Source organism: Macrobrachium rosenbergii, chromosome 22, assembly GCF_040412425.1.
Source record: "Macrobrachium rosenbergii isolate ZJJX-2024 chromosome 22, ASM4041242v1, whole genome shotgun sequence".
In the NCBI taxonomy this organism is placed as follows: domain Eukaryota; kingdom Metazoa; phylum Arthropoda; class Malacostraca; order Decapoda; family Palaemonidae; genus Macrobrachium; species Macrobrachium rosenbergii.
In genome coordinates this window covers 42,119,178-42,141,748 of record NC_089762.1, presented here as the reverse complement: position 1 = coordinate 42,141,748, position 22,571 = coordinate 42,119,178, and the positions used below count along the sequence as shown (strand labels likewise).

General features: G+C 37.4%; 1 protein-coding gene across 3 annotated transcripts in view; it reads right to left on the bottom strand.

The window, feature by feature from the left end:
* Positions 1-22,571, bottom strand: part of LOC136850800 (uncharacterized) — a 185,239-nt gene that overhangs the window by 13,776 nt on the left and 148,892 nt on the right. For all 3 annotated transcript variants that reach the window (XM_067124813.1, XM_067124812.1, XM_067124814.1), the window contains exons 4-5: positions 18,341-20,059; positions 1,123-1,298 (exon numbers count right to left, since the gene is read on the bottom strand). In XM_067124813.1, coding sequence (XP_066980914.1) covers positions 1,123-1,298; positions 18,341-20,059 — 1,895 coding nt within the window. The remainder of the gene's footprint in view (positions 1-1,122; positions 1,299-18,340; positions 20,060-22,571) is intronic.

Sequence of the window (22,571 nt, the reverse complement as noted above, 5' to 3'; positions counted from 1 at the left end):
ACAGTTCTGCATTGTAAGGGAATAAACGAGAGAGAGAGAGAGAGAGAGAGAGAGAGAGAGAGAGAGAGAGAGAGAGACTTGCACACTCCAAGGGAATCAGTTTACAGGTAATGGCTTTCCACGGCGCTCAAATCCTATAACGAACAATTTCGAAATTACAATAACGAAGGGTGATGCCTGAAACCAGAGCTATTTATAACGATGCATGATTGACGTATTACGTGACCGATACGCGATACGGAGTGACGTAATCATCGCTTCTCCCCTCCCTAAACGACGGTGGAATACTGGAGTAACGGTTCACATATTGCTCGATTCTAGTTAGTACGAATATTTTTATTGATATATGGCTGATTTATTATTATTATTATTGTTATTGTTGTTGTTGTTGTTGTTGCTGTTATTATTATTATTACATATACTGCTTGATTACTGGAGTGAAATTACTGATACTTTTGTCAAAATTTTTATTGACTATTATCTCAGTAAATACGATAAAGCATCAGATGAAGCATCTTTTAGTCATAATTCTCATGGTATTTATCTTTCAAAAAGCCTTGCAACTTCTAATATATTTCTGAGCATCAGGTTTAAGACCGTTCCACAGCTCTGAAGCAGGGGGAATGAAACACCTCTGATACGGAGCAGAGCGACATCGTGACAGCTCAACAGAATAAATGCTGATGCTCTAAGTAGGTTAAGATGGTGGATGGATCAGATTAAGGTGGCCTTATGCCAGCAATAGCCCTGACAGAAGAAGGCCCGTAAAATCAAATACTCTTGGGTACCTTTCAAAGAAAGTTTGAGGAGATATTGCAACAGGAAGAGATGAACAAAGATTTTAACTGTACACCTAGCAAGAAAAATAGAAAAGACTATGGCGTGTATGCTACTATATCGGACTGTTTCGGATCCCACGTTAACCAGATCCCACGTTAACCAGCAGATCCACTGTACGAATGCTTATCCAGCAAAGTACATCGTTCAATACAGGCCATAATAGGAACTATCAAGGCACACAACATGAAGCAAATAAATATTAAAAGAATCAACATCTTGGAAAATTGATTCACACAGCCATAATAAACATGTCTAGAACACGACGAAATCTCTCAACTGTACCTCATCAGCGTGCAGGGCCATCTTGAACTTGTCGAAGTAGAGCCACTTCTTCGCCTCCTTCGGATCGAGGTCATGGTAAGTGTCCCTGGCGATGAAGCCCAAAGAGTGAAACTCTTCGTCAGGAGTGAGGAGCACTATTGTAGGGGTCTTCTGATTCTGAACGCCTGGGTCACCGCCTGTTAAGAGAAAGAGACATAGGAAGTCAGTGCGGTGTTATAAGAAGACACATTTTAAACTCTATAACTACAATATAAGCCTTTAAAAACTGCTGGGCTATTTAGGATAGAGTACTTAAAAATACTTTAGACCTTAAAGTTACATATAAGACGTGTTCCTAAAGCATAAATAACGAGTAATGTGGGTTCCATGGTTTCTCAATCCATCGAAAATACTTTCTTGACGTTTTGCTCTTGCTGTGATCTGCCTGTGGAACGATCTTCCTAATAGCTGAATCGTCGGAACTTCACAAGTTCAAACTTTGTGCAAATACTTTTGTGTTCCTCAATTTCTTTCTTTCGTATTGGGCTGCATACCTTTTTGGGCAATTGGCTTGTCGTAATAATAATAATAATAATAATAATAATAATAGTGGGAAGTCATTTTCCTTTTCACTTGAGTCCACATATATTTCTATTTATTTCATTGCTCCCCTTCACAGTCTTATACGATAAAAAATGCACTTAAAGTGTTAATATCTCCAAATGTCTTTAGCAATAGTATGTGTCATGATTCAGCTTTATGACGAACACAAAAGTATGACAAATACATCCACAAACACTTTCAAATGGACAAACAAATGAACGCGTCGGCTGTAACTGTTATTTCAAACCTCAAGCTCATAAAGTACCCGAGTCCTTGTCGCTATAATGTCACTATAATGACAGGAAAAGATTAATGAACTTGCGTTTACGAAAACTTTAACTTTCGCTCGTTAATCTTCACCTCGAATTCCAATAAAAAAAAATCACTTTCACGGACACTTGGCTGCTCGCTGGGGGTTGAGAAAGATGCCATATTAAAACAACAACCTCGTGACGTCACTACTGAGTCCCAGTTGGAAATAGACCCATAGACCGATTTTTTTTTCTTGCGTCACATGGCACAAATCTATTGCTAAATGTTTGATGGCAGTGTTTATCTTACGACGCAATTAAAAGGAAATGAAAGCTGGGATACAGTGAAATACCTATAATTATTTTTGAAGGGTGGCCATGACGGTAAAAAAAATGCCTCTCTCTGTTGTTCCTGCAAATGGTATTTTTTTTTAACCTGAAAATATTTTTATTTAAATTTCTGCCAAGAATGGTATGTGTTTGGTCTGGTTACTTTTTGATGAAAATTGCACCAAAATTTGACGAAATTCTGACCAATGGTGGACCTAGTGACCTCTAAAATGTGATCAGATTTTGTGACAAGTAGGAATGTAGTGTGAAAAGCGTACAACATTTAAGAGCTCTGAATAAAACGTAGATATTTAAAACAAAACTAATCAGTGTATATACGTCCACCAACAGGAGGGCCTACAACTACGTAATTATTTTCATCCATCAGATCCGGTTAGGTGACCAGACCCGAATGAGAGATTGCGTAACTTCAAAAAGACTTTGTTGGCGGAGATAATTATAAAATTTTATGACTACACTAACAGCCGGCCGTATTAAAAAACCATTTGCTACAGTCATGATATCTTACAAAAGGCACACGAGAGAGAGAGAGAGAGAGAGAGAGAGAGAGAGAGAGAGAGAGAGAGAGAGAGAGAGAGAGAGAGCCAGCCTTGAGACTATGTTCTCATTAGGCCGAACGCTCATATTACGTAACGTAAAATTAAAAGCGTAACGCACGGTAACCACAACCACTGTAGGCTCATTAAGCATAAGATTAAATACAAATTTAAAGACAATTCAGCTTCACGGGGTTAATCACCTTTAAAATCAGCTTATCTCGAACTCTTCTCATTAAGACACACGTTCTCAAAGCTGCAGGTCATGGGGTCACTTCCATTCCCTCTGTTGGTTTCTAGGGTCAAGCTGTGACCCAATGTCCCTCAAGCAAGAGTCTCAGGGTTCGTTAAATGTGTCAGGAAAGTTTGGAGAGGTTATATTTTGGCGTTCATTAACCCACTGCCTCACATAAGTCTCAAGGTCCGTTAAAGATTTATGGACAGTTTGGAAGAGTTTTATTTTGGCGTTCTTTCTGAAAACAGCTATGTTCTGGTAACTGTTCATATCTGAACTCCGAACACATTGCATTTCTGACCTAATATGCATTTGGCATAATAAAAAATGAAGATGAAACGTATTCCTTATGTGGATATGTTTACAAATACACTTTTGTATAAATAATGTTGCGTCACCCTCAATTCTCCCTCCTGTTTGGTGGCAGAAGGCGCCACCGCCCACTTTGGCCTATCATGTGTTCGCCCGCCCACGCATGACATTTTTACTGACATACCTATGTTTTGTCCCTCCGTTGGGTCACGGTAATATATGTTTTAATTTTCATGTTAAAAACGTTCATATTCGTATGTGACTCCCGGGTCAGTGATGTTCATGTTACAGTGATTCTGTTGTAAATAATGTTCTCTGCTTTCGGTGTCAATACAATTATTCTTGTGATTTCAGTGTCATTAATGGCATATTTGTAAGATTTCTGGGTTAGAAATTGTGACATTCAGAGGTTCTTCTCGAGAGTTTGGCGTAAATAAAACCAAAGCTACCCATCCTAACCTAACTAGAGGTTCATCTTTGCTTGTAGGCCTCATGTTGCAGTCATATAAGCCTGTGAGTCTAAAGCACGTTTTTTTTTTTTAAATACTAATGACCTGATTGCGTATATTTTGCATTTCTTGCAAAATATATTTCCACATTCTGTTCACTGATTTTTACGAACGATATCGGAAAACGCGTGCATTTAACTACGTGTAATCAATTTTATACGAGAGAGAGAGAGAGAGAGAGAGAGAGAGAGAGAGAGAGAGAGAGAGAGAGAGAGAGAGAGAGAGAGAGATTTCAAAACACTGTGTGAGAACATTAGGTAACATCGAACACCATTCACCATTCATATTCTGAACGCTTTAGTCACAATAAAGTTTATGAAGAAATATACTAGTTCTGAATTTATGACCAATATAGCATAAACATGGCCTAATCACCATTCTATGCGACAATATTTTTACGTTGGCACGTTGACGAAAGCAAAATCCATAAAATAAAATCCATTCAAGCGTGAGTTAACGTTCGTATCTGCAGAATCCGCACGTGTATGAAACCTGCACAAAATGCAATACAGTAAGTCGAGCGTATACAAAATGACATTACCCCTCTCTCTCTCTCTCTCTCTCAACAGTATGCTTGGGTTTCCATCAAGTTTAGGAGACGTTTACTTCTTCTCTTCTTCTCTCTGTCTCTCTCTTCCAAACAGTCTCTCTCTCTTCTCTTCCAACAGTATTAGGAAGAAGTTTAGGAGACGCTTACTTCTCTCTCTCTCTCTCTCTCTCTATCTCTCTCTCTCTCTCTCTCTCTCACACACACACACACACACACACACACACAAACACACATTGTCTCCTCTGTAATACAGTATATAGGTACATAATAGTACATACACACAGACATACATTACATACGTAAATCTGAGCAAAGATATCACCGTGCTTTCCAAATCAGTAGACCAGCTACAATACTATCAAAATTCGATTTTTGTAGCAGAACTTGTAACTTTCATGTCACCTCCAAAAGCGCCAAACCTGATGATAACTGTTTTGGATGTGTGGTTTTGAAAATGATTCGTAATCGCTTAACCTATGTTGGTTAAAAAAGCTGACATGATAAAAAGTTCATTGGACGATTAATCGATTTTTCAAAATGTGTATGGTAATTGTATATACTTCCGAAAGGTGAATAAAGAATAGTTTTTTTTTATATTTTCAGATTTTCACTGGGCTAGGTCTAAGGACTTGGCCTCTAGATTAAAAATAGGTCTACACAGCTGAAGGAGACTAAACAAGGGAACGGATGACAATCAAAAGGCGGAAAGCAATGCTTCTGGATTCAAAATGACGCTACGAAGAGTCTTCAGTACTGTCTACAGTTTGCCGAGTAAGGCATCCTTATCCATGCAAATACCCATACCAGGTCATAAAGGAAAGAATATGATTTACATAGAAATCTAGAAATGTATTTAAAGTATTATTTAAGATCACTGACACGAAAATAATTATCTTATTAACAGTCAAGAACCCCAACGCATTCCATTCATACCAACAAAATAAATAAATATATAAATAGATGAATAAATATATATAACAGAAAGCTGTAGCATGAAGGAATGTACGCGAGATGACACCTGTTAAGAAACATGATCTACTGTAAGCAATGGCGTGACAGATGGAATATGAATATGCTTTGAAGAATGTTAAAAATATATATAAGACATCACATGAGCTTTCACTAAAGATTCAAAGAGAACGTTGGGCTATAAAGAATGGACCTCTCTCTCTCTCTCTCTCTCTCTCTCTCTCTCTCTCTCTCTCTCTCTCTCTCTCTCTCTGTAGATTGTTTATGAAGTCATAAAGCCCAGAAAATTTATTCTACTTAAACAATAAACAAGGTAAACAAGGAAACAAGAAGATTTAGTGAGGAGATTTTAGTGAGGGAGAGATTTAGTGAGGTGGAGATTTTAGTGGGGAGGAGATTTAACAAAGAGGAGATTTAGTGAGCAGGAAATTTAATGAGTAGGAGATTTAGTGAGGTGGAGATTCAGTGAGGAGGAGATTTTAGTGGGGAGGAGATTTAACAAAGAGGAGATTTAGTGAGCAGGTGGAGATTTAGTGAGGCGGAGATTCAGTGAGGAGGAGATTTTAGTGGGGAGGAGATTTAACAAAGAGGAGATTTTGTGAGCAGGAAATTTAATGAGGAGGAGATTTTGTAAGGAAGAGATTTCAGAGAGCAGAAGATTGAGCGGGGAGGAGATCTGGTGAGGACAAGATTCAGCCAGCAGAAGATTAAGTGAGGAGGATATTCGGTGAGGAGAAAATTTCGCCAGGAGGAGATTTTAGTGAGGACGAGCTTCAGCGAATGAGAGGAGATTCAGCGATGACTGATTGCATGCAAGCCAGAGGAAAACTTGCCAATCGGAACACCTGTTGCCAGGGAGACAAGCCCATTTTCCGAAGAATTAAACCTAATGAGCTGATCACGACAGTTTCTCTCTCTCCCTCCCTCCTCTCTCTCTTTCAAGATGCCTTGAGAGCTCACAGCTGTTGCTATTCGGATACACGAACTGGGAAGAGGTTGATACCCTCCCTGGCTTTCCAACTCCTTGGTCGGGGCTCACCAAAGTCGACTAGCTACTAGGTGCATAATCAAGGGCTTAGGTCAGAAGAAGAACAATGGGATTTGATGACGCGGAACTAAAGCTTTGTGGCTCGCTCGAGAATTGAACTAGGGGCCTTTTGTTGTTATGGAGAACGACCTATCCACTAGGCCATGAGTACCTTACAATAACTGATGTGGTGATAAAAAGAGGTGATATTCAGCATTCTCTTGACTGTTGACTCTTACTAAATTTTCATTTTCTCTTAATAAAAAAATAGGACAGGCTATATTCACAGAACAACTTTGAGGGAAAGAAAGGATATACTACTTTAGCGTCAAGAAAATGGAAGAAAATTTGCCGAACTTGTCTGTCCTAAAATAAAGAGTAGGTTACATACTAAATTTATCAATTATTAGAACCCACATGTTCTGGTTCAACTTTCTAATTTTAACCTTTAAAATTTGTTTATACCTTCTTTAATGACACATTTCCTTGGTATATTACTAATTCCCTAGGAATTTCTGAGGTACCCTTCCAGAGTTTACACACTGGCAAAGTATTCAATTAATAGGTCTGCAACACCTGCGTCGCTACTGAGAGAGAGAGAGAGAGAGAGAGAGAGAGAGAGAGAGAGAGAGAGAGAGAGAGAGAAGGGCCCCATTCGTGATGCTCTGATTCAAAAACACAACGAATGGAAAAGAAAAAAAAATAAAAGAATTTATTGAAGCGTATCACTTACTTCCACCGTTGTATACAACTCAGCGAGTGACGTTACATCAACTTGGATTTTTGAGTTGTCAAAAGTGAGCACCGTTACGTCACTTCAAACGCATATTGATGGCGTGTCTCTTGTACATTATGATATTGCAAAATGTTGGCAGAATATAGTACAACGAAATGCGCGAGGCGTCACGATGACTTTCAGTTAACTTACTTTCAAGAAACGTACCTGGAATTTTCACAGTCACCCAAAATGGACGACAGAGAGAGAGAGAGAGAGAGAGAGAGAGAGAGAGAGAGAGAGAGAGAGAGAGAGAGAGACTGTCAACATGAACAAAGCCTATTCATGGTGGAAATGAGATGAAAAATTTTATTTTATGCTTGGCCACAACTTGGGAGAGAGAGAGAGAGAGAGAGAGAGAGAGAGAGAGAGAGAGAGAGCAAACAAGAGACCATATTCATGGTGGAAATGAGATGAAAAATTTTATTTTATGCTTGGTACAACTTGGGAGAGAGAGAGAGAGAGAGAGAGAGAGAGAGAGAGAGATGGTCAGAGAGAGAGTCAAACAACTTTCCCATGGTCAAATCTGCTCTACTTTTTTCAAACTCATCACCTCCCAATAAATCTTCTAACAGCACGCAAATATTTGAATCAAGTTTCAGAGATGCTTCTCTCTCTCTCTCCTGAATCTTCCACTAACATGCTAATGTTTGCACCACGCTTCGAAGACGCTTATCTCTCTCTCTCTCTGTTTATTCATCATCATCATCATCATCATCAATATGATTTTAATGCTGTTGTGAAGAACGTTTATTATCTATTTTCTCTCTCTCTCTCTCTCTCTCTCTCTCTCTCTCTCTCTCTCTCTCTCTCTCTCTCTCTCTCTCTCTCTCTAACACGAGAGGGACATTAACTTTACATGAAGAGTTACCTCCCTCCAAGTTCTGACGATTTTGTTTTATTTTATATTTTAATTTAATTTAAATTTTTACACCTAGAAAGGCTCGACCAAACGCCTTCTTGCAACGGAATATAATGCCTCTTCTCCTGCCTATGAGAGACGCTTCTGACCCTTTCTGCTCTTTTTGGGGTGTCCAAAGCCCTATTCATTCGGTGGTATACCCCTCCCCCCCCCTCTCTACTTTCCTTCCCCTTTCACTCATTGTCTTCAAGATCCGTCGTGGACGGGGGAAGGAAAAAAGTGAGAGCAGAAAATCTCGCCACCATCCGGAATGATAATAAACCACGCAAGCTGATTTAATCACGCGCCTCGGAAAGTGCAAGAAAAATTCTGTTGGAGAGAGAGAGAGAGAGAGAGAGAGAGAGAGAGAGAGAGAGAGAGAGAGAGAATCCATCACCACCTGGCTATAAAACTCATTCTAAAGGACAAGGAGAAACAAATAAAGAGAGAGAGAGAGAGAGAGAGAGAGAGAGAGAGAGAGAGAGAGAGAGAGAGAGAGAGAGAGAGAGAGGAAAATTAATTACAATTAGACATTACATGAAATGCCGAAAATGCCCCTTTTGTGTTCTGCCCGCTCGCGCATACGATACCAGCCAGTACTTGGGGGGAGAGAGAGAGAGAGAGAGAGAGAGAGAGAGAGAGAGAGAGAGAGAGAGAGAGAGAGAGAGAGAACACACATGCATGAGAAAGTTCATGGCGTGACAAAGGAAAGGGAAAGGTAGAGCCGATCAAGTCTCATTAGTGTTAGGGGAAGGTTCGACAGGCCTTTCTTTAGAGAGAGAGAGAGAGAGAGAGAGAGAGAGAGAGAGAGAGAGAGAGAGAGAGAGAGAGAGAGAGATCACCACACAAAAGCACAGTTCCAGTTGTACTAACATTCTACCTAAAAAAGCACAAATGAGAGAGAGAGAGAGAGAGAGAGAGAGAGAGAGAGAGAGTTACATGAAATTATGATAAAAATTTAATTTGTGAAGTGTTAACGTGCACTATTAACTTAAACCTGGTAGATGGCTTATTTTTTTTTAAATGTTTGCATATATACTTGTGTATATTTGTATTGCATACAAATGCTGTATTTGTTTACAAAACAAGTACTGTGTTTGTGCAATACGTAGATACGCAATGCGATGGTGATTTAACGTACGCGAGTGAGTTCCATTCTCCAAACTCTTTCTCAAGAACCAGTAAAAAAAAACGCATGAGAGAGAGAGAGAGAGAGAGAGAGAGAGAGAGAGAGAGAGAGAGAGAGAGAGAGAGAGAGAGAGAGAGAAATGAAATACTAAGTCGTTAATTCGATAAACGAAAAGGTTGCTGGTGTTAAAAGAATGAATTTGGCATAGAGAGAGAGAGAGAGAGAGAGAGAGAGAGAGAGAGAGAGAGAGAGAGAGAGAAAGTGACAATATTTATAAAAAAACACAGAGAGCAGATTGTAAAGATTTTACGATAAGCGATACACAAGAGAGACCAGCGGGTATGAGGTAACATAAGAACATCTGGTCAGCAAAGCGTGCAAGACACATTAAAATCTGCAATACCAGAAATATTTCAGTTTGAAAGGTGACATTACTATGCATACGGATTAAATTCCGACTTCAATTTACGATACTGAATTCTGAAAGTATCTCAACTCATATAAGTATCTTATATAAGTATCTTTGCTTTCTTTTCTGTCATTGTAATACGCTATTTATATAGCTAGAAGGAGTATCTGTCTACATACTACCTATGGCCATTACATTAAATATTTTCCTGATGTCAATATTCATGATAAACATCTTATAGAGCTGAAAAGGTTTGTACCAGGATCACTAATCTTTTAAATTTTTTTCTCTACCAATAGACCGTTCCTACTGATAAGGACTAAAAGTACAATTAATATAAAGAGATCAGCCTTCAATAATGGCATTAAGTATTTACAATATACATGTATATTTATACATACATATATATATATATATATATATATATATATATATATATATATATATATATATATATATATATATATATATATATATATATATACATTCTACTGAGCAATTTTCGCCATATACGTATGTATTTGTAATACCCAGAATTACATTATTATTGTTGTTATATTTTTTCTGAACTATTACAAAACTCAACTCGTATTCCATAAGGATAAATTTTTCTACAAAACAAAAACTACGCCCATTTCACGTTGAAGGAGACCCCATAAAAAAAAAAAAACAATATTAGCCTCTAATTTAAGATTTCTCATCCATAGACAAACGGAAGTTCACCCTAAAAGTGTAGACGCCCAATGACTACCGGTGCAATTTGGCGAGTTCTGAATTTCACGAGCGACGGACGCTAAATTTAATCTCTCCTGGTGTTACAAGAATAACATGCCTATGTTTAAGTACTGCATGATTGGGTTGTATGCTAATTTTAAACGAATATCAATGACTGACAGGTGACATGCGCAATTGGTAAGGGAAAAATGTTCGAGCGTGAGAGAGAACGGAAATAAATAAAGAATATGTGGATATATAATAAGTACATATTTACGAACGACCGTATACGCCTATGTGTAATAACACAAATGTACAGAGAGAGAGAGAGAGAGAGAGAGAGAGAGAGAGAGAGAGAGAGAGAGAGAGAGAGAGAGAGAGAGAGAGAGGGGGAAATTTCTATGAATAACAACATCGAATGCCTACGAAGAATGGCAGCAAGATTTATTAATTGAAAAACCAATCTACCAGTCAATTGTAAGTCTTCATATTCTTCGTACTATCCAATAAATGATCCGAACAGACAAACTAAGAATTAAAAATCCTAAAAAAAAACCATAAACAGAACTTTCCAGGAGAGAGAGAGAGAGAGAGAGAGAGAGAGAGAGAGAGAGAGAGAGAGAGAGAGCATATTTATGGGAGAGACGAACTGGAAACGACTGATCGCAACCCATCCAAGCTGGCACAGGATACAACAACAGAAGCCAGGTGGGATCCCTTCGTGGGACCTAAGCAGGTTTAGTGACAGGAGCCAAGTGGTGACTCAGATCACTCTCCTAACCTAAACAAAGCCACTTAAGTTATCCTAGACAGGTCCTAGAGGTCACTCCTGGCCCCTGTCAGCCTATGCACCTTCAAATGTGGGTAGAAGTGGATCCCCTAGTGTAGGATACCCTCGGATACCTTACGTAGGTCTAGGTGTTGTCCTGTATTATATATTCATATACAGAGTGCTAGAGGTTACTCCTCACCCCTGTCAGCCTGTGTAGGTTACTTTAGTGAGGGATACCTGACGTAGGTCTAGGTGTTGCCTAGTATTATATCACTAAGTAGAGGGTATATTTAGGGTATTCAGGGGCAAAGGTCATGCCCTGGGGCAGAGAAGGACGGCCATTCAGCTCCGCAATGCTTATAGCCTTGAACGACTGTGAGAAAAACGGGGAAAATGGTGTGAATCGAGTTTCTTTAAATAAAATGTAATAGTATTGTTGACAAGACTTTTTATGGCATTTATGAACTAAAGAGAATTAACTTTAATACCAAAAGACTTCGAATTAATAGTGAAATTCCGTTCCTGTTAAGAAAAATGAATAAAAATGAGCATGAATATCACAATCAACTCCCGAATTATCAGCCTAGGCATTACCTTATTAAGAATCTACGCAGCTGATTAAAATATCTATGACAGTACACCAAAAATCCTTACACCTAGGCCTATATACTAATAAAATATCGTATATCTTCACTTACAAAATTCCCAAAATATCTAATTTCACTTGAGAAACTTCTTGAGTCTCGCTGCTATCAAATGTTTCCTTTTCCACCAATTACTAGCAGTTACGACTTTCCTGGTCTATGGCTACACGGTAGCAGTGGCTTTCAAAATTCTAGTTCACACGGTTTCATATGAGTTTCACTGGACCTTTGCAGAAAGAAGGTGCTCTACATTTAAAGGAACAATTAAAGAGAATTCTGACAGCTCTGTAGATAAGGTGGGAAAACGAAAAGAAAGCCTCTAAGACTTACGTGAGGGAAATTTTTATAATAAGTTGGAAAGGATTCATGTTTAAGATAAGCAGAGATTGGGACACATTTGCAACTTTCCGTTATAATGATCTTAGTTCCTAATTCGTTTGTTATTTCCCTTCGAGTTTAATTAATGTTTCGTTTTATTCTAAGACACTTTGCTTTGATAATTCATAGTATTTTAGGATTGCTTCGTATGAATGTTTGTTCAAAGGGCCTCTGTACTCCTCCACCATTCACTTCTTTCCTGTGTTTCATCTCATACAATTCTTCCCTTATCCGAACCCTCGTTTCTTGAAGTTCTAAACCAAGTAGGTCTATGCTTTCCAACTCTTTTGGTGCCCACAGGATAATAACATAAGCTCGTAGTGAACTACAGGTTAATAAAACCATTATTATAATCTCCGCCATCAATTAGCAACCATGAAAGATAGGTCTAGTGATTTGGATATTGTCAAGGGAATTAACTCTACAGTATGATAAGAGTTCATTAAGAAAGTAAAGACACAATACACGTTTGGAATTGTCCTTTTGGTATTCAGTTTTGACTATTCGTCAGCATTTATATTATTCAACGATAATAATAACAATAACAACCCTGCCACTGATAGTTCATAGACTCATGACGGTCCCAAGCCTGTATAAAACAGAAAAGTTACATTAAATAACATAACCAAGGGTTATCTGAACTTGCAGCAAACTTGGTATTTTTAAGCAAGAGGTGACGGGTCACAGCAAGGCCCGAAAGCTTTCAGAGTAACTAAAGTAACTACAATGACAACAATAACATAAAAAACCAAACTAAACATTGCCTGTGTCCGAAAGGTTACTTTTTATGTTAGTAAAAGGAACACTTCTTAATATTGAGGCTTCATAAACATTAATTTATAGAAGGGTTTCATCAACAGGCACTATAAGAATTAGTTATAAAAGTTTTTATTATTATTATTATTATTATATTATTATTATTATTATTATTATTATTATTATTATTATTATTACCTCTTAGCTAGTGGAGAGTTCAAACTCCTCCCGCCCCCCCCCCTCCACTCTCTCTCTCTCTCTCTCTCTCTCTCTCTCTCTCTCTCTCTCTCTCTCTCTCTCTCTCGTAAAAGGGTGAACGCACCTGCAGTTATCTTATGCGATCAAATCTGAATATACGAGACCTCTCGTCTTGAAGCAAAACAGACCACGCTAAAAGTGCGAAAATAAACACGACCCCAAAAGGAGAGAGAGAGAGAGAGAGAGAGAGAGAGAGAGAGAGAGAGAGAGAGAGAGAGAGAGAGAGAGAGAAGGGGCAGGACAGTGTTGACGCCAACTTCACGAAGACATGTTTGGTCGGAATTAATTATTCTCACGTGTTTGTTTTTCTTTATCTTGTTTGTTTACTAATTTCTTTGGTTCTTATATTAATTTTTTTTATTGTTTTTGTTTTGTCTAATATTTTTTTTTAGTTTGTTGTTAGTATTGTGTCGATGTTAAATTTACAACGTAAATAATTGTGTAAATGACGAGATGATAATTCAATGATTAAGTCTTTAAAATATCAATTTATCAACACGAAACTGTCACTACACTATCAGTTTTCTTTTGTGGTGAAATAAATAATAATAATAATAATAATAATAATAATAATAATAATAATAATAATAATAATAATAATATTTATTTTGATAATTATCATTTATACTGTAACTATTACTTCGTCATCAAACATTTAAGTATTTTGTACTAACGCCATTGTACACGGCCACGAACTGAATTAAAATAAATAATCAGAAGGGTACGACATCAAATAAAACAGAAATACCACGAACCCTAATTCCCTAAAAAAAAAAAAAAAAAAAAAAAAAAAAAAAACCGCAAGTAGGCAACTTGCAACGAGGTGGTTGACGAATCGGACATCGAACCTAAAATAAAAAAAAATCTAGCTCGATCTTAAAAAAAAAAATACTTCAAGCTCAATGCACGATCCAGGTTCCCCCACAACTTCAACCCCGGAGAAAAAAAAACTACGCCCACGCCCTCAGTGTATGATTAAAAAAAAAAAAAACTCCAGGTCGTAAATTTTATCAAGAGTATCATCATCTTATCGACGCCGGGGCAACACGTTTTCCGTGGATAATGAAGCGTGCCCAAAAACGCCTGTGAGAGGATTTCTTTATTTAGAGATTGGGTGTATTAAATGATTTCTTGTGGCCTGTAGGTGGGGAGGGTATGTCCCAGTCTCTCTCTCTCTCTCTCTCTCTCTCTATAATATCTATATAAATTCTCTCTCTATATATATATATATATAAATTTATATATATTATATATACATATATATATATATATATATATATATATATATATATATATATATATATATATATATATACAGAGAGAGAGAGAGAGAGAGAGAGAGAGAGAGAGAGAGAGAGAGAGAGAGAGAGAGAGAGAGAGAGAGAGAGAATTTAATTACGCAATCTCAGAAGTAACTTCGGGGAAGATTTAACTTTACATGCTGGAAAACTTTCATAGATAAACTGTACATAAAATGAACCATGCATTTACTGATATATAATAGATAATAGATAGATAGATAAAGAGAGAGAGAGAGATAGATAGATAACAACAAAAATCTACTAAACCAACCTTAACTTTGCAATAAAAGTAAAACCATCACAGAAGCATTTATTCGCCAAGATATTACCATGCTTTACCTTTTCGACTTTATTAGCTGAAGCTCCATAAGGACATTATGCACAGAGCTAAATAGCAAAGGCAAGCACAGCCATATACATAAATGCATAATTGAGTTTGGTTATCGGAGAGGTTCTAGTGAAGTTTTAATACTCTTTTATGATACCGTGAGCAAGGGACTTACGATTTTATGACTTTTACTGATGTCGACGTATATTTATAGGTCTGTTGATGTAGCTTTGCTTGTTCGTTATTTTTTATTACTTTGTTTTATGGTACTGGCCCTGTGGGTGTGCTAAGCATGAATTTGTAATAATAATAATAATAATAATAATAATAATAATAATAATAATAATAATAATAATAATAATAATAATAATAAAGTATGTCTCAGATTCAATTATACATTTTCACGCAAGAAATCTATATTTTTAATAATAATAATAATAATAATAATAATAATAATAATAATAATAATAATAATAATAATAATAATAAAGTATGTCTCAGATTCAATTCTACATTTTCACGCAATAATGCTATATTTTTAATAATAATAATAATAATAATAATAATAATAATAATAATAATAATAATAATAATAATAATAATAATAATAATAATAATAATAATAAAGTATGTCTGCGATTTCTATTCTGCACCTTCACGCAACTATACCCTATTTTTTTTTCTTCAGAAATAATTCGCTTAAAACGTCAGAGTGAAATAAGTGAAAGTCATAAAGTCACTTTACACGTCAATTGTCGTCAAGAGACCGTGCAGAAGTATTCCACTTTGAATGGAGGAGGAAATGAAAAGATAGTAAAAGAATGGACAAAGAAAAAAGTTAAGAATATGCATAAATACTTTCTTTTCTTCAATTAGTAGTTACTTTCAAGCGCCACCTGTTCTCGAAAATGTCTCTTTAAAAAATGATTTGACTAAATTTCCATTCACTTTCAAAAGCTTTTTTTTTTTTTATTTTTTTTAAATTAACGTGTTACTTTCGTTTTAAGCACAGCAAAAAATTTTTGTATGAAAAGACTGAAGTCTCTTTAAAAACTGATTTTAGCAAGTTTCTGATTTTACTAGATTTCAATTCACTTTCAAACGCTTTTTCTTTTTTTATATTTTTTGCTGAAATTAACCCGTTACTTTCGTTTTAACTACAGCAAATAAATGTTCGTACAAAAATACTGAAGTCTCTTTGAAAAATGATTTGACTAAATTTTCATTCACTTTCAAACACTTTTTTATTTTTAATTTTTTGTTGAAATGAACGTGTCACTTTCGTTTTAATTTCGGCTGATGATTTTTTTCAATGATTTTTTAAACACAAAATGAATGCAAGGGCTGAATTAAAATGTAAAAGTGTCGTATTCATTAGTAGCGTTAACCAGATGGAAAACTAACCACTGTAACTAGATCAGATTTAAAAAGATTTTTCAAAATCTGTTTTGGTTTTTAATCAAAGTCTTATAATTTCAAGTCTAAATCTCTTCCTGATGAAATTACAAGGATTTGGAAGGAAGGAGAGAGAGAGAGAGAGAGAGAGAGAGAGAGAGAGAGAGAGAGAGAGAGAGAGAGAGAGAGAGAGAACATCAAATTGTAAAGGTTATTTTTTTTATTGAATCTAAGTACTATATTTTCAAGTCTAAGATCCTCCGTATGAAAATACAAAGACTTCGAAGAGAGAGAGAGAGAGAGAGAGAGAGAGAGAGAGAGAGAGAGAGAGAGAGAGAGAGAGAGAGTATACACAAAAGATCTTTTGTGGGTACAAAGCATGCCCCGTCTACAATGGACGGTACACATCAAACTATTTATCCAACGAATACCTTGGGCGAATGGTACATTAATCTTACATTAAACTGACGTCTATTGAAACTATAAAAGTTTAAAATAAGAAATGATTAATATAGAATAATTACTATGCATAGAAAACTATATAAACAAAAGTGGCTTCAAAACATAAGAGGGTCGTAACTATAAAATAAAATACTGACATACAACACAATAAAAATATTCGGACAACTAACTTGTACGCGTGCACAGTAAGAGAGAGAGAGAGAGAGAGAGAGAGAGAGAGAGAGAGAGAGAGAAGGGCAATACTACACCGATATTTCATGCAAGCGACTTCAACGACTGCCGTGTCGGTATGGGAAGGAAGAGCAGTGATTACTGCCTATGCGACCTTGTGGCGAAGTTAACCTTCAAATTCGATAAAGGATAATTTTCAGTCCGATTCGCAACGCTTGTGTGTGTGTGTGTGTGTGTATCTGTTACAATCATGTACTTCCTATGCCAGGATGTATTATATTTACTCTGTGAGTTACTTTTGTTCGGGGTCATTTGTAGTTGTAATAATAATAATAATAATAATAATAATAATAATAATAATAATAATAATAATAATAATAATAATAATACAGTATGTCTGAGATTCAATTCTACATCTTCACGCAAGAATGCTATACTTTTAATAATAATAATAATAATAATAATAATAATAATAATAATAATAATAATAATAATAATAAAAGTATGAGTGCGATTTCTATTCTACACCTTCACTTGTTAAGTAAATATTCTCGAAATATTGAAACGCTGAGTCGTCTCTCTAACGGTCTGTCTTTAATCAAACATTATTTCCAAAAGTTTTTACTTTTTGAATGTATGACAGATATGACAACTCAACTGCAGGCACACACGAACGCAAGGAACTACGTCGAAAATAATAAAACAAAATACTTTGCTTACTCTCCACATTTTCGTGAAATCATTAAAAGGCTGGAAAATCTTAGATAAATCAATCAATTACTGTTTAATATCATTATTATTCTAGAAGATGAATATTAATCATAGTAAATTTACAAATCCTTTGGCACTTCAAGAAAAATATTGCGTAAATTATAAAAATGTTAATGTACAGTATCTCTTAATCAAAAATCGAAAGATACTTTAAAAGTTCTATGCATATGTATAACCTTTAGAGTATCCTATTAAATATTGACCAGAATTCTAAGGAAGGAAAGGTCACCAAATAAAAAATGACTGCACTTTTTCAATATCCCAAGGTTAAAGCGTTTCACCCACGATTTTGGACTCCAGAAATGCTCATTGCTCAAGGACAAACACCTTTTTATATCGCCGAATCGAGTCTTGTAAATCGATTTTTTTTCCTGGTCACGGTTTAACCTACTTCTCAAGCCCCTAAAAGGAAGTAGTTTGGTTTTATAATAGGACTGGGACTCGAATCAGTCTAGTATTTGTATATGAATCCTAGCTTTGAGTAATAATAATAATAATAATAATAATAATAATAATAATAATAATAATAATAATTTCCACTTCTCATAACACTGTGAACACTGATATGAATGATACAACGCATATTAATTTTTCAGCATATAATCTACAAAAGCTTTTAACATATCTAGAGAACGAATTAATTTTGGATTATATATTCGTTAAGAAAAAAAAGGGGCAAAAGGAAATTTAAGATAAAAATTCAAGATAAAAAAAAAAGAAAGCCTATCTTACCTTCCCACTTCTTCATCATGTGGATGCTGTCAGGATCCCTGGTGAAGCTGAAGGCATACCCGCTGTAGGTCGTCCCGAAATCTATGGCGACCACGACGAAGTGCGTCGGCGGTCTCGGTTCTAAGGCCATCCCGCCCATGCCCATGTCGGCGTGGGTAGGATCGCCCACGACAGCTACGCCCACCTCCCCCTCCAGCACTCCAGGCCCTCTGCAGGAGTGCAGGCTGGAGGTGCGGGAGTGAGAGAGGGAGGAGGTGTGGGTATGGATGGCGGCGGGATGCGTCTTGAGGGTATGGTGATTGTTCGGTGGAGAAGGAGGAGGTGACTGGGTATCGTCGAGGATGAGAGTGCCACAAGGACTGGTGGCACCGCTCTCATGCCCGCTGTCGCTGTCTGCTGGCACCGTCTGTGTGCTGTCTAAGGACGTCCCCCTCTCCGGGTGTCTGGAGGAGGAGGAGGAGGAGATGGAGGAGGAGGAGGGAGGCTTCAGAGAGCTCTTGGGAGAAGAGGACGAGGACGAGTCGTAATTGACGCCCGGGTAGTACGCCCTCATCGAGACGGTGGACCTGGGCACTGGCCTCGTGTCCACGTACATCTCCTCGATGAGGTTGAACGTCTCCTTCGGGTGAGGGAGATGGTGTTGGTGTTGGTGCTGGTGGTGGTGGAGAGGGCCCTCGAACGGCCCTTCTCCTCCTCCATCTTGTTCGCCCGTTCCGCCCACGGTGGAGGAGGACGCGGAATCCCGTCCGCAACTTCCGCGGATGATCCCGTCGACGTTGCCGCTTCTTATTCTCCTGTCTTTTAGATCTGGGTCTTCCGGCCCTTTCTCATGGTGGTGTTGTCCTCCTCCTCGAGAGATGCCCCCGAGCTCTTCGGGGTCCCTGCCACTATGACTATGACTATGAATACTACTATCTTCCGCACTGCAAGTACTACTCAAACCCGACTCGTAATTGTAATCCACCGCACTGCTACTGTTATCACTATCATTCAGGTCACCACTGATATATACACGTACACTGGGGGGGCTGTTGATGCTGGTATTATTCTGGAGGGGGGCGTCGACGCGATCGCCACTGGAAGAAGGCTGGGAGGGGCCGTAGAAGGAGGAGGCGTCTCCTTCTCTGACGAAGGCGCCGCCGAAGTTATTCCCGTGAGAGGCGGAGGAGGAGGAGGGAGAGCAAGACGACGTGAGGGTGTCAACGGGCGGAGGGTCCGGAGAACACTGAAGCTGTTGCTGTTGGTGGCGTCTCTCGACCACGGTGGAGGCGTGCGACCGAGCGGGGGAACTTTCACCGGAGGAGTCTTCTCCGCCGCTCAAACCCGCCAGGGATGCGTCGAGCACGTGCAATGCCGCCGCTACGGCTTCTGCTTCTCCTATACTGCCTCTTTCGCGCTTCAGCGCCGACGATGGGGGTGGGCGCGGGGGCGGGGACAAGGTGCGGCATCTGGAAGGTATCCTTGGAGGAGATCCAGGGCGCCTGAAGTAGATTCCGGCTGCGCGAAGTTCCTCCTCCAGGAGGGATGCTTCGGCGCTGGAGGGATGATGGTCGCCTCTGGGGGACGTGGGGGGGTTGATGTAGTCGTGGGAGACGGGGAGGGGGGCGTGGGTGCCCAACATGGTGCTGCAGAATCCTCTGAAGTTGTTCCTGATGAGGACCGTCGGAGTTGAGGCTTCGTGGTTGTAGCATTCGTATTCCTGGTCTTCTATGTCCACATCTGGGAGAGGAGAGAGATCGAGAATTAACGATAATATAAAGTTGTTATTAAAAAGTAACTTACGAAGACAAAATACGAAAATGATATTACATGAAGTAAAAGTAAGAAAACCCTCGAACAGTACAAATTGAAACATTAATAAGAAAATTACTACGAGAAAGGTATCCAGAACAAAAAAAAAAACAAATAAAAAAACTTTTTAAAAGAAAATAGGAACGTAACTGAGGAGTAAGATAATAACTTATTTTGGTATTTTTTTAGTTAGAAATAACTAAAAAAATAAAAGTCCTTTAATAATCGTAACCCTCATATTCTTTCAACAGGAAGAATAAAAATACCACCTCTTCCTGAATGCCTCAGAATTTTATTAAACAATAAAAAGAAAGGTAACAAAAAGAATTTGATAAAAAAGAACGCGTGACTTTGTTGGTCTTGGTTGAATTAAAACGTGAGAGATCAGACGCACTACTGACACACTTGCCGTATATATATATATATTATATTAAAGAGAATAATTCCACATTTATCCGTATTTCCTGCATTTCTTTCAATTCACTGATTTTATAAAAAGAAATAAAAAAAAAGTTGTACGTGGTATAAGATATAAACATACCCCTATTTCTTTAAAAGTCATAATTTCGCGAGAGAGAGAGAGAGAGAGAGAGAGAGAGAGAGAGAGAGAGAGAGAGAGAGAGAGAGAGAGAGACCTCCTCACATACCCTTCAAGTAAGACAAAGTCAACAACCACATTAAAAAAAAATTACTCAGACACACACACAAAAGGCTGAGAGAGAGAGAGAGAGAGAGAGAGAGAGAGAGAGAGAGAGAGAGAGAGTCAGCCAGTCCTATCCATTACTTTTGAGGGCCATTTTCCAGACCCATAACCCCTTCTCATAAGCACTCAATCATCATCTACCACCACTTCCCCTACATCACAACCTATAACCCACCTCCCCCTACCCCAAAACAATCACAACCACTGTGGTTTTCACACTGCATCCCTCTATGACCAATTCCTGTAGTCTTTTACGTAGAAGGTGACCCTGACATTTATATCCAAAAAAGCGTGACAGCAATGCCGTGAGTGGCTCCATGTCAATCATGATTGTCTTTTTAGATGACCCCATCAGGACCGACTCGCGCGCATGCGCACTCACGATTACTGTACATATATATATATGGGTATATGTGTGTACATATATATATATATATATATATATATATATATATATATATATATATATATATATATATATATATATATATATATATATATATATATATATATATATATATACATTTATACATTTGTATTTATATATGAAAAATTTTTGTTTAAATTACAAATTCGGATGATTTAAATCACTTCACCTAAGCAAACACTGGGAGATTAAATCAGTGTGAAGTTAAGATTATTGTGAGAAACTGGCACTAAAGAATACACTGTTATCTTAAAATAATTCACGGTCATAAAAATAAAATCTTTCTGAAAGGTAGCATTCTATAAATTTATTTTTTATTTAACGTGTAACTTTAAGTTCGTTTTACACAATTGCACAACAAAAAAAACCGGAATATTTCAGAGTTTCGAGAGAACTTCAAGTTAATAAAACAAAGAAGAAGGAAACACAGAAAGATAATCAGTGACAGAGAAGATACGCCACGGGAATACTAACTAGTCGAAAGACGAAAAACTCTACGGTATACACACGACACATTTCGACTCGCGTTGCGAACCGTTGATTTACGCAATTCCTTCAGCCGTGGCTTTCACTTGGCTCCTAATGTGGTTTTTAAAAATCATTTACAAAATCCTGTACGGAAATAACTTGGCGATCATTTGGTCATTAACTCGTGGTTCGTATTTTCTTAATGCGATAAATATTTACGTGATGTAAATAGCTTGGAAGTTACAAATATTATGGTAATATAAAAATGCTTTTTGATAATTTTTTCTTGCGAAAATAGTGGTCGTGGTGGCGATTGTAAATATTGTAACAGTTCTTATTTACCTGTTTCGTCTTTTTCTGTTTGAGTTACCATTTTGAACGTTTGAAGAATTCCAATAAATTAGCTTTAAATTAACCAATTCGAGGTTTACAAAGAGAGATTTAGAAGTGAAACAATGGCCTACTACAATGACTTACAAAAATAATCAAATATGAACGATAACATAACTATACTACTGACCAAATTCATCAAGTGCAAATATAAACGACAGATTCTTTAGATGTATGACTGAAAAGGTATTGATTGCTACCCTCTATCCTGCTGGAAAAATAAAGAAATAAAATAATCTACATTACTGAGCAATCGATTAAAACTGATCACTGAAACACCTTTTAACCTTCAAAGTATAACGAAATAAACCACGGAAGAGGATGTGAAAACTTAAATAATAGCACTATTCACCTACAAACCAAATACAGAAATTTTTCTGACTCACTGAATTAAAAACGAAAAATCACGGGAAAAAGAATTCGTGGTATAACTGAAATTTTAGCGTGAGACA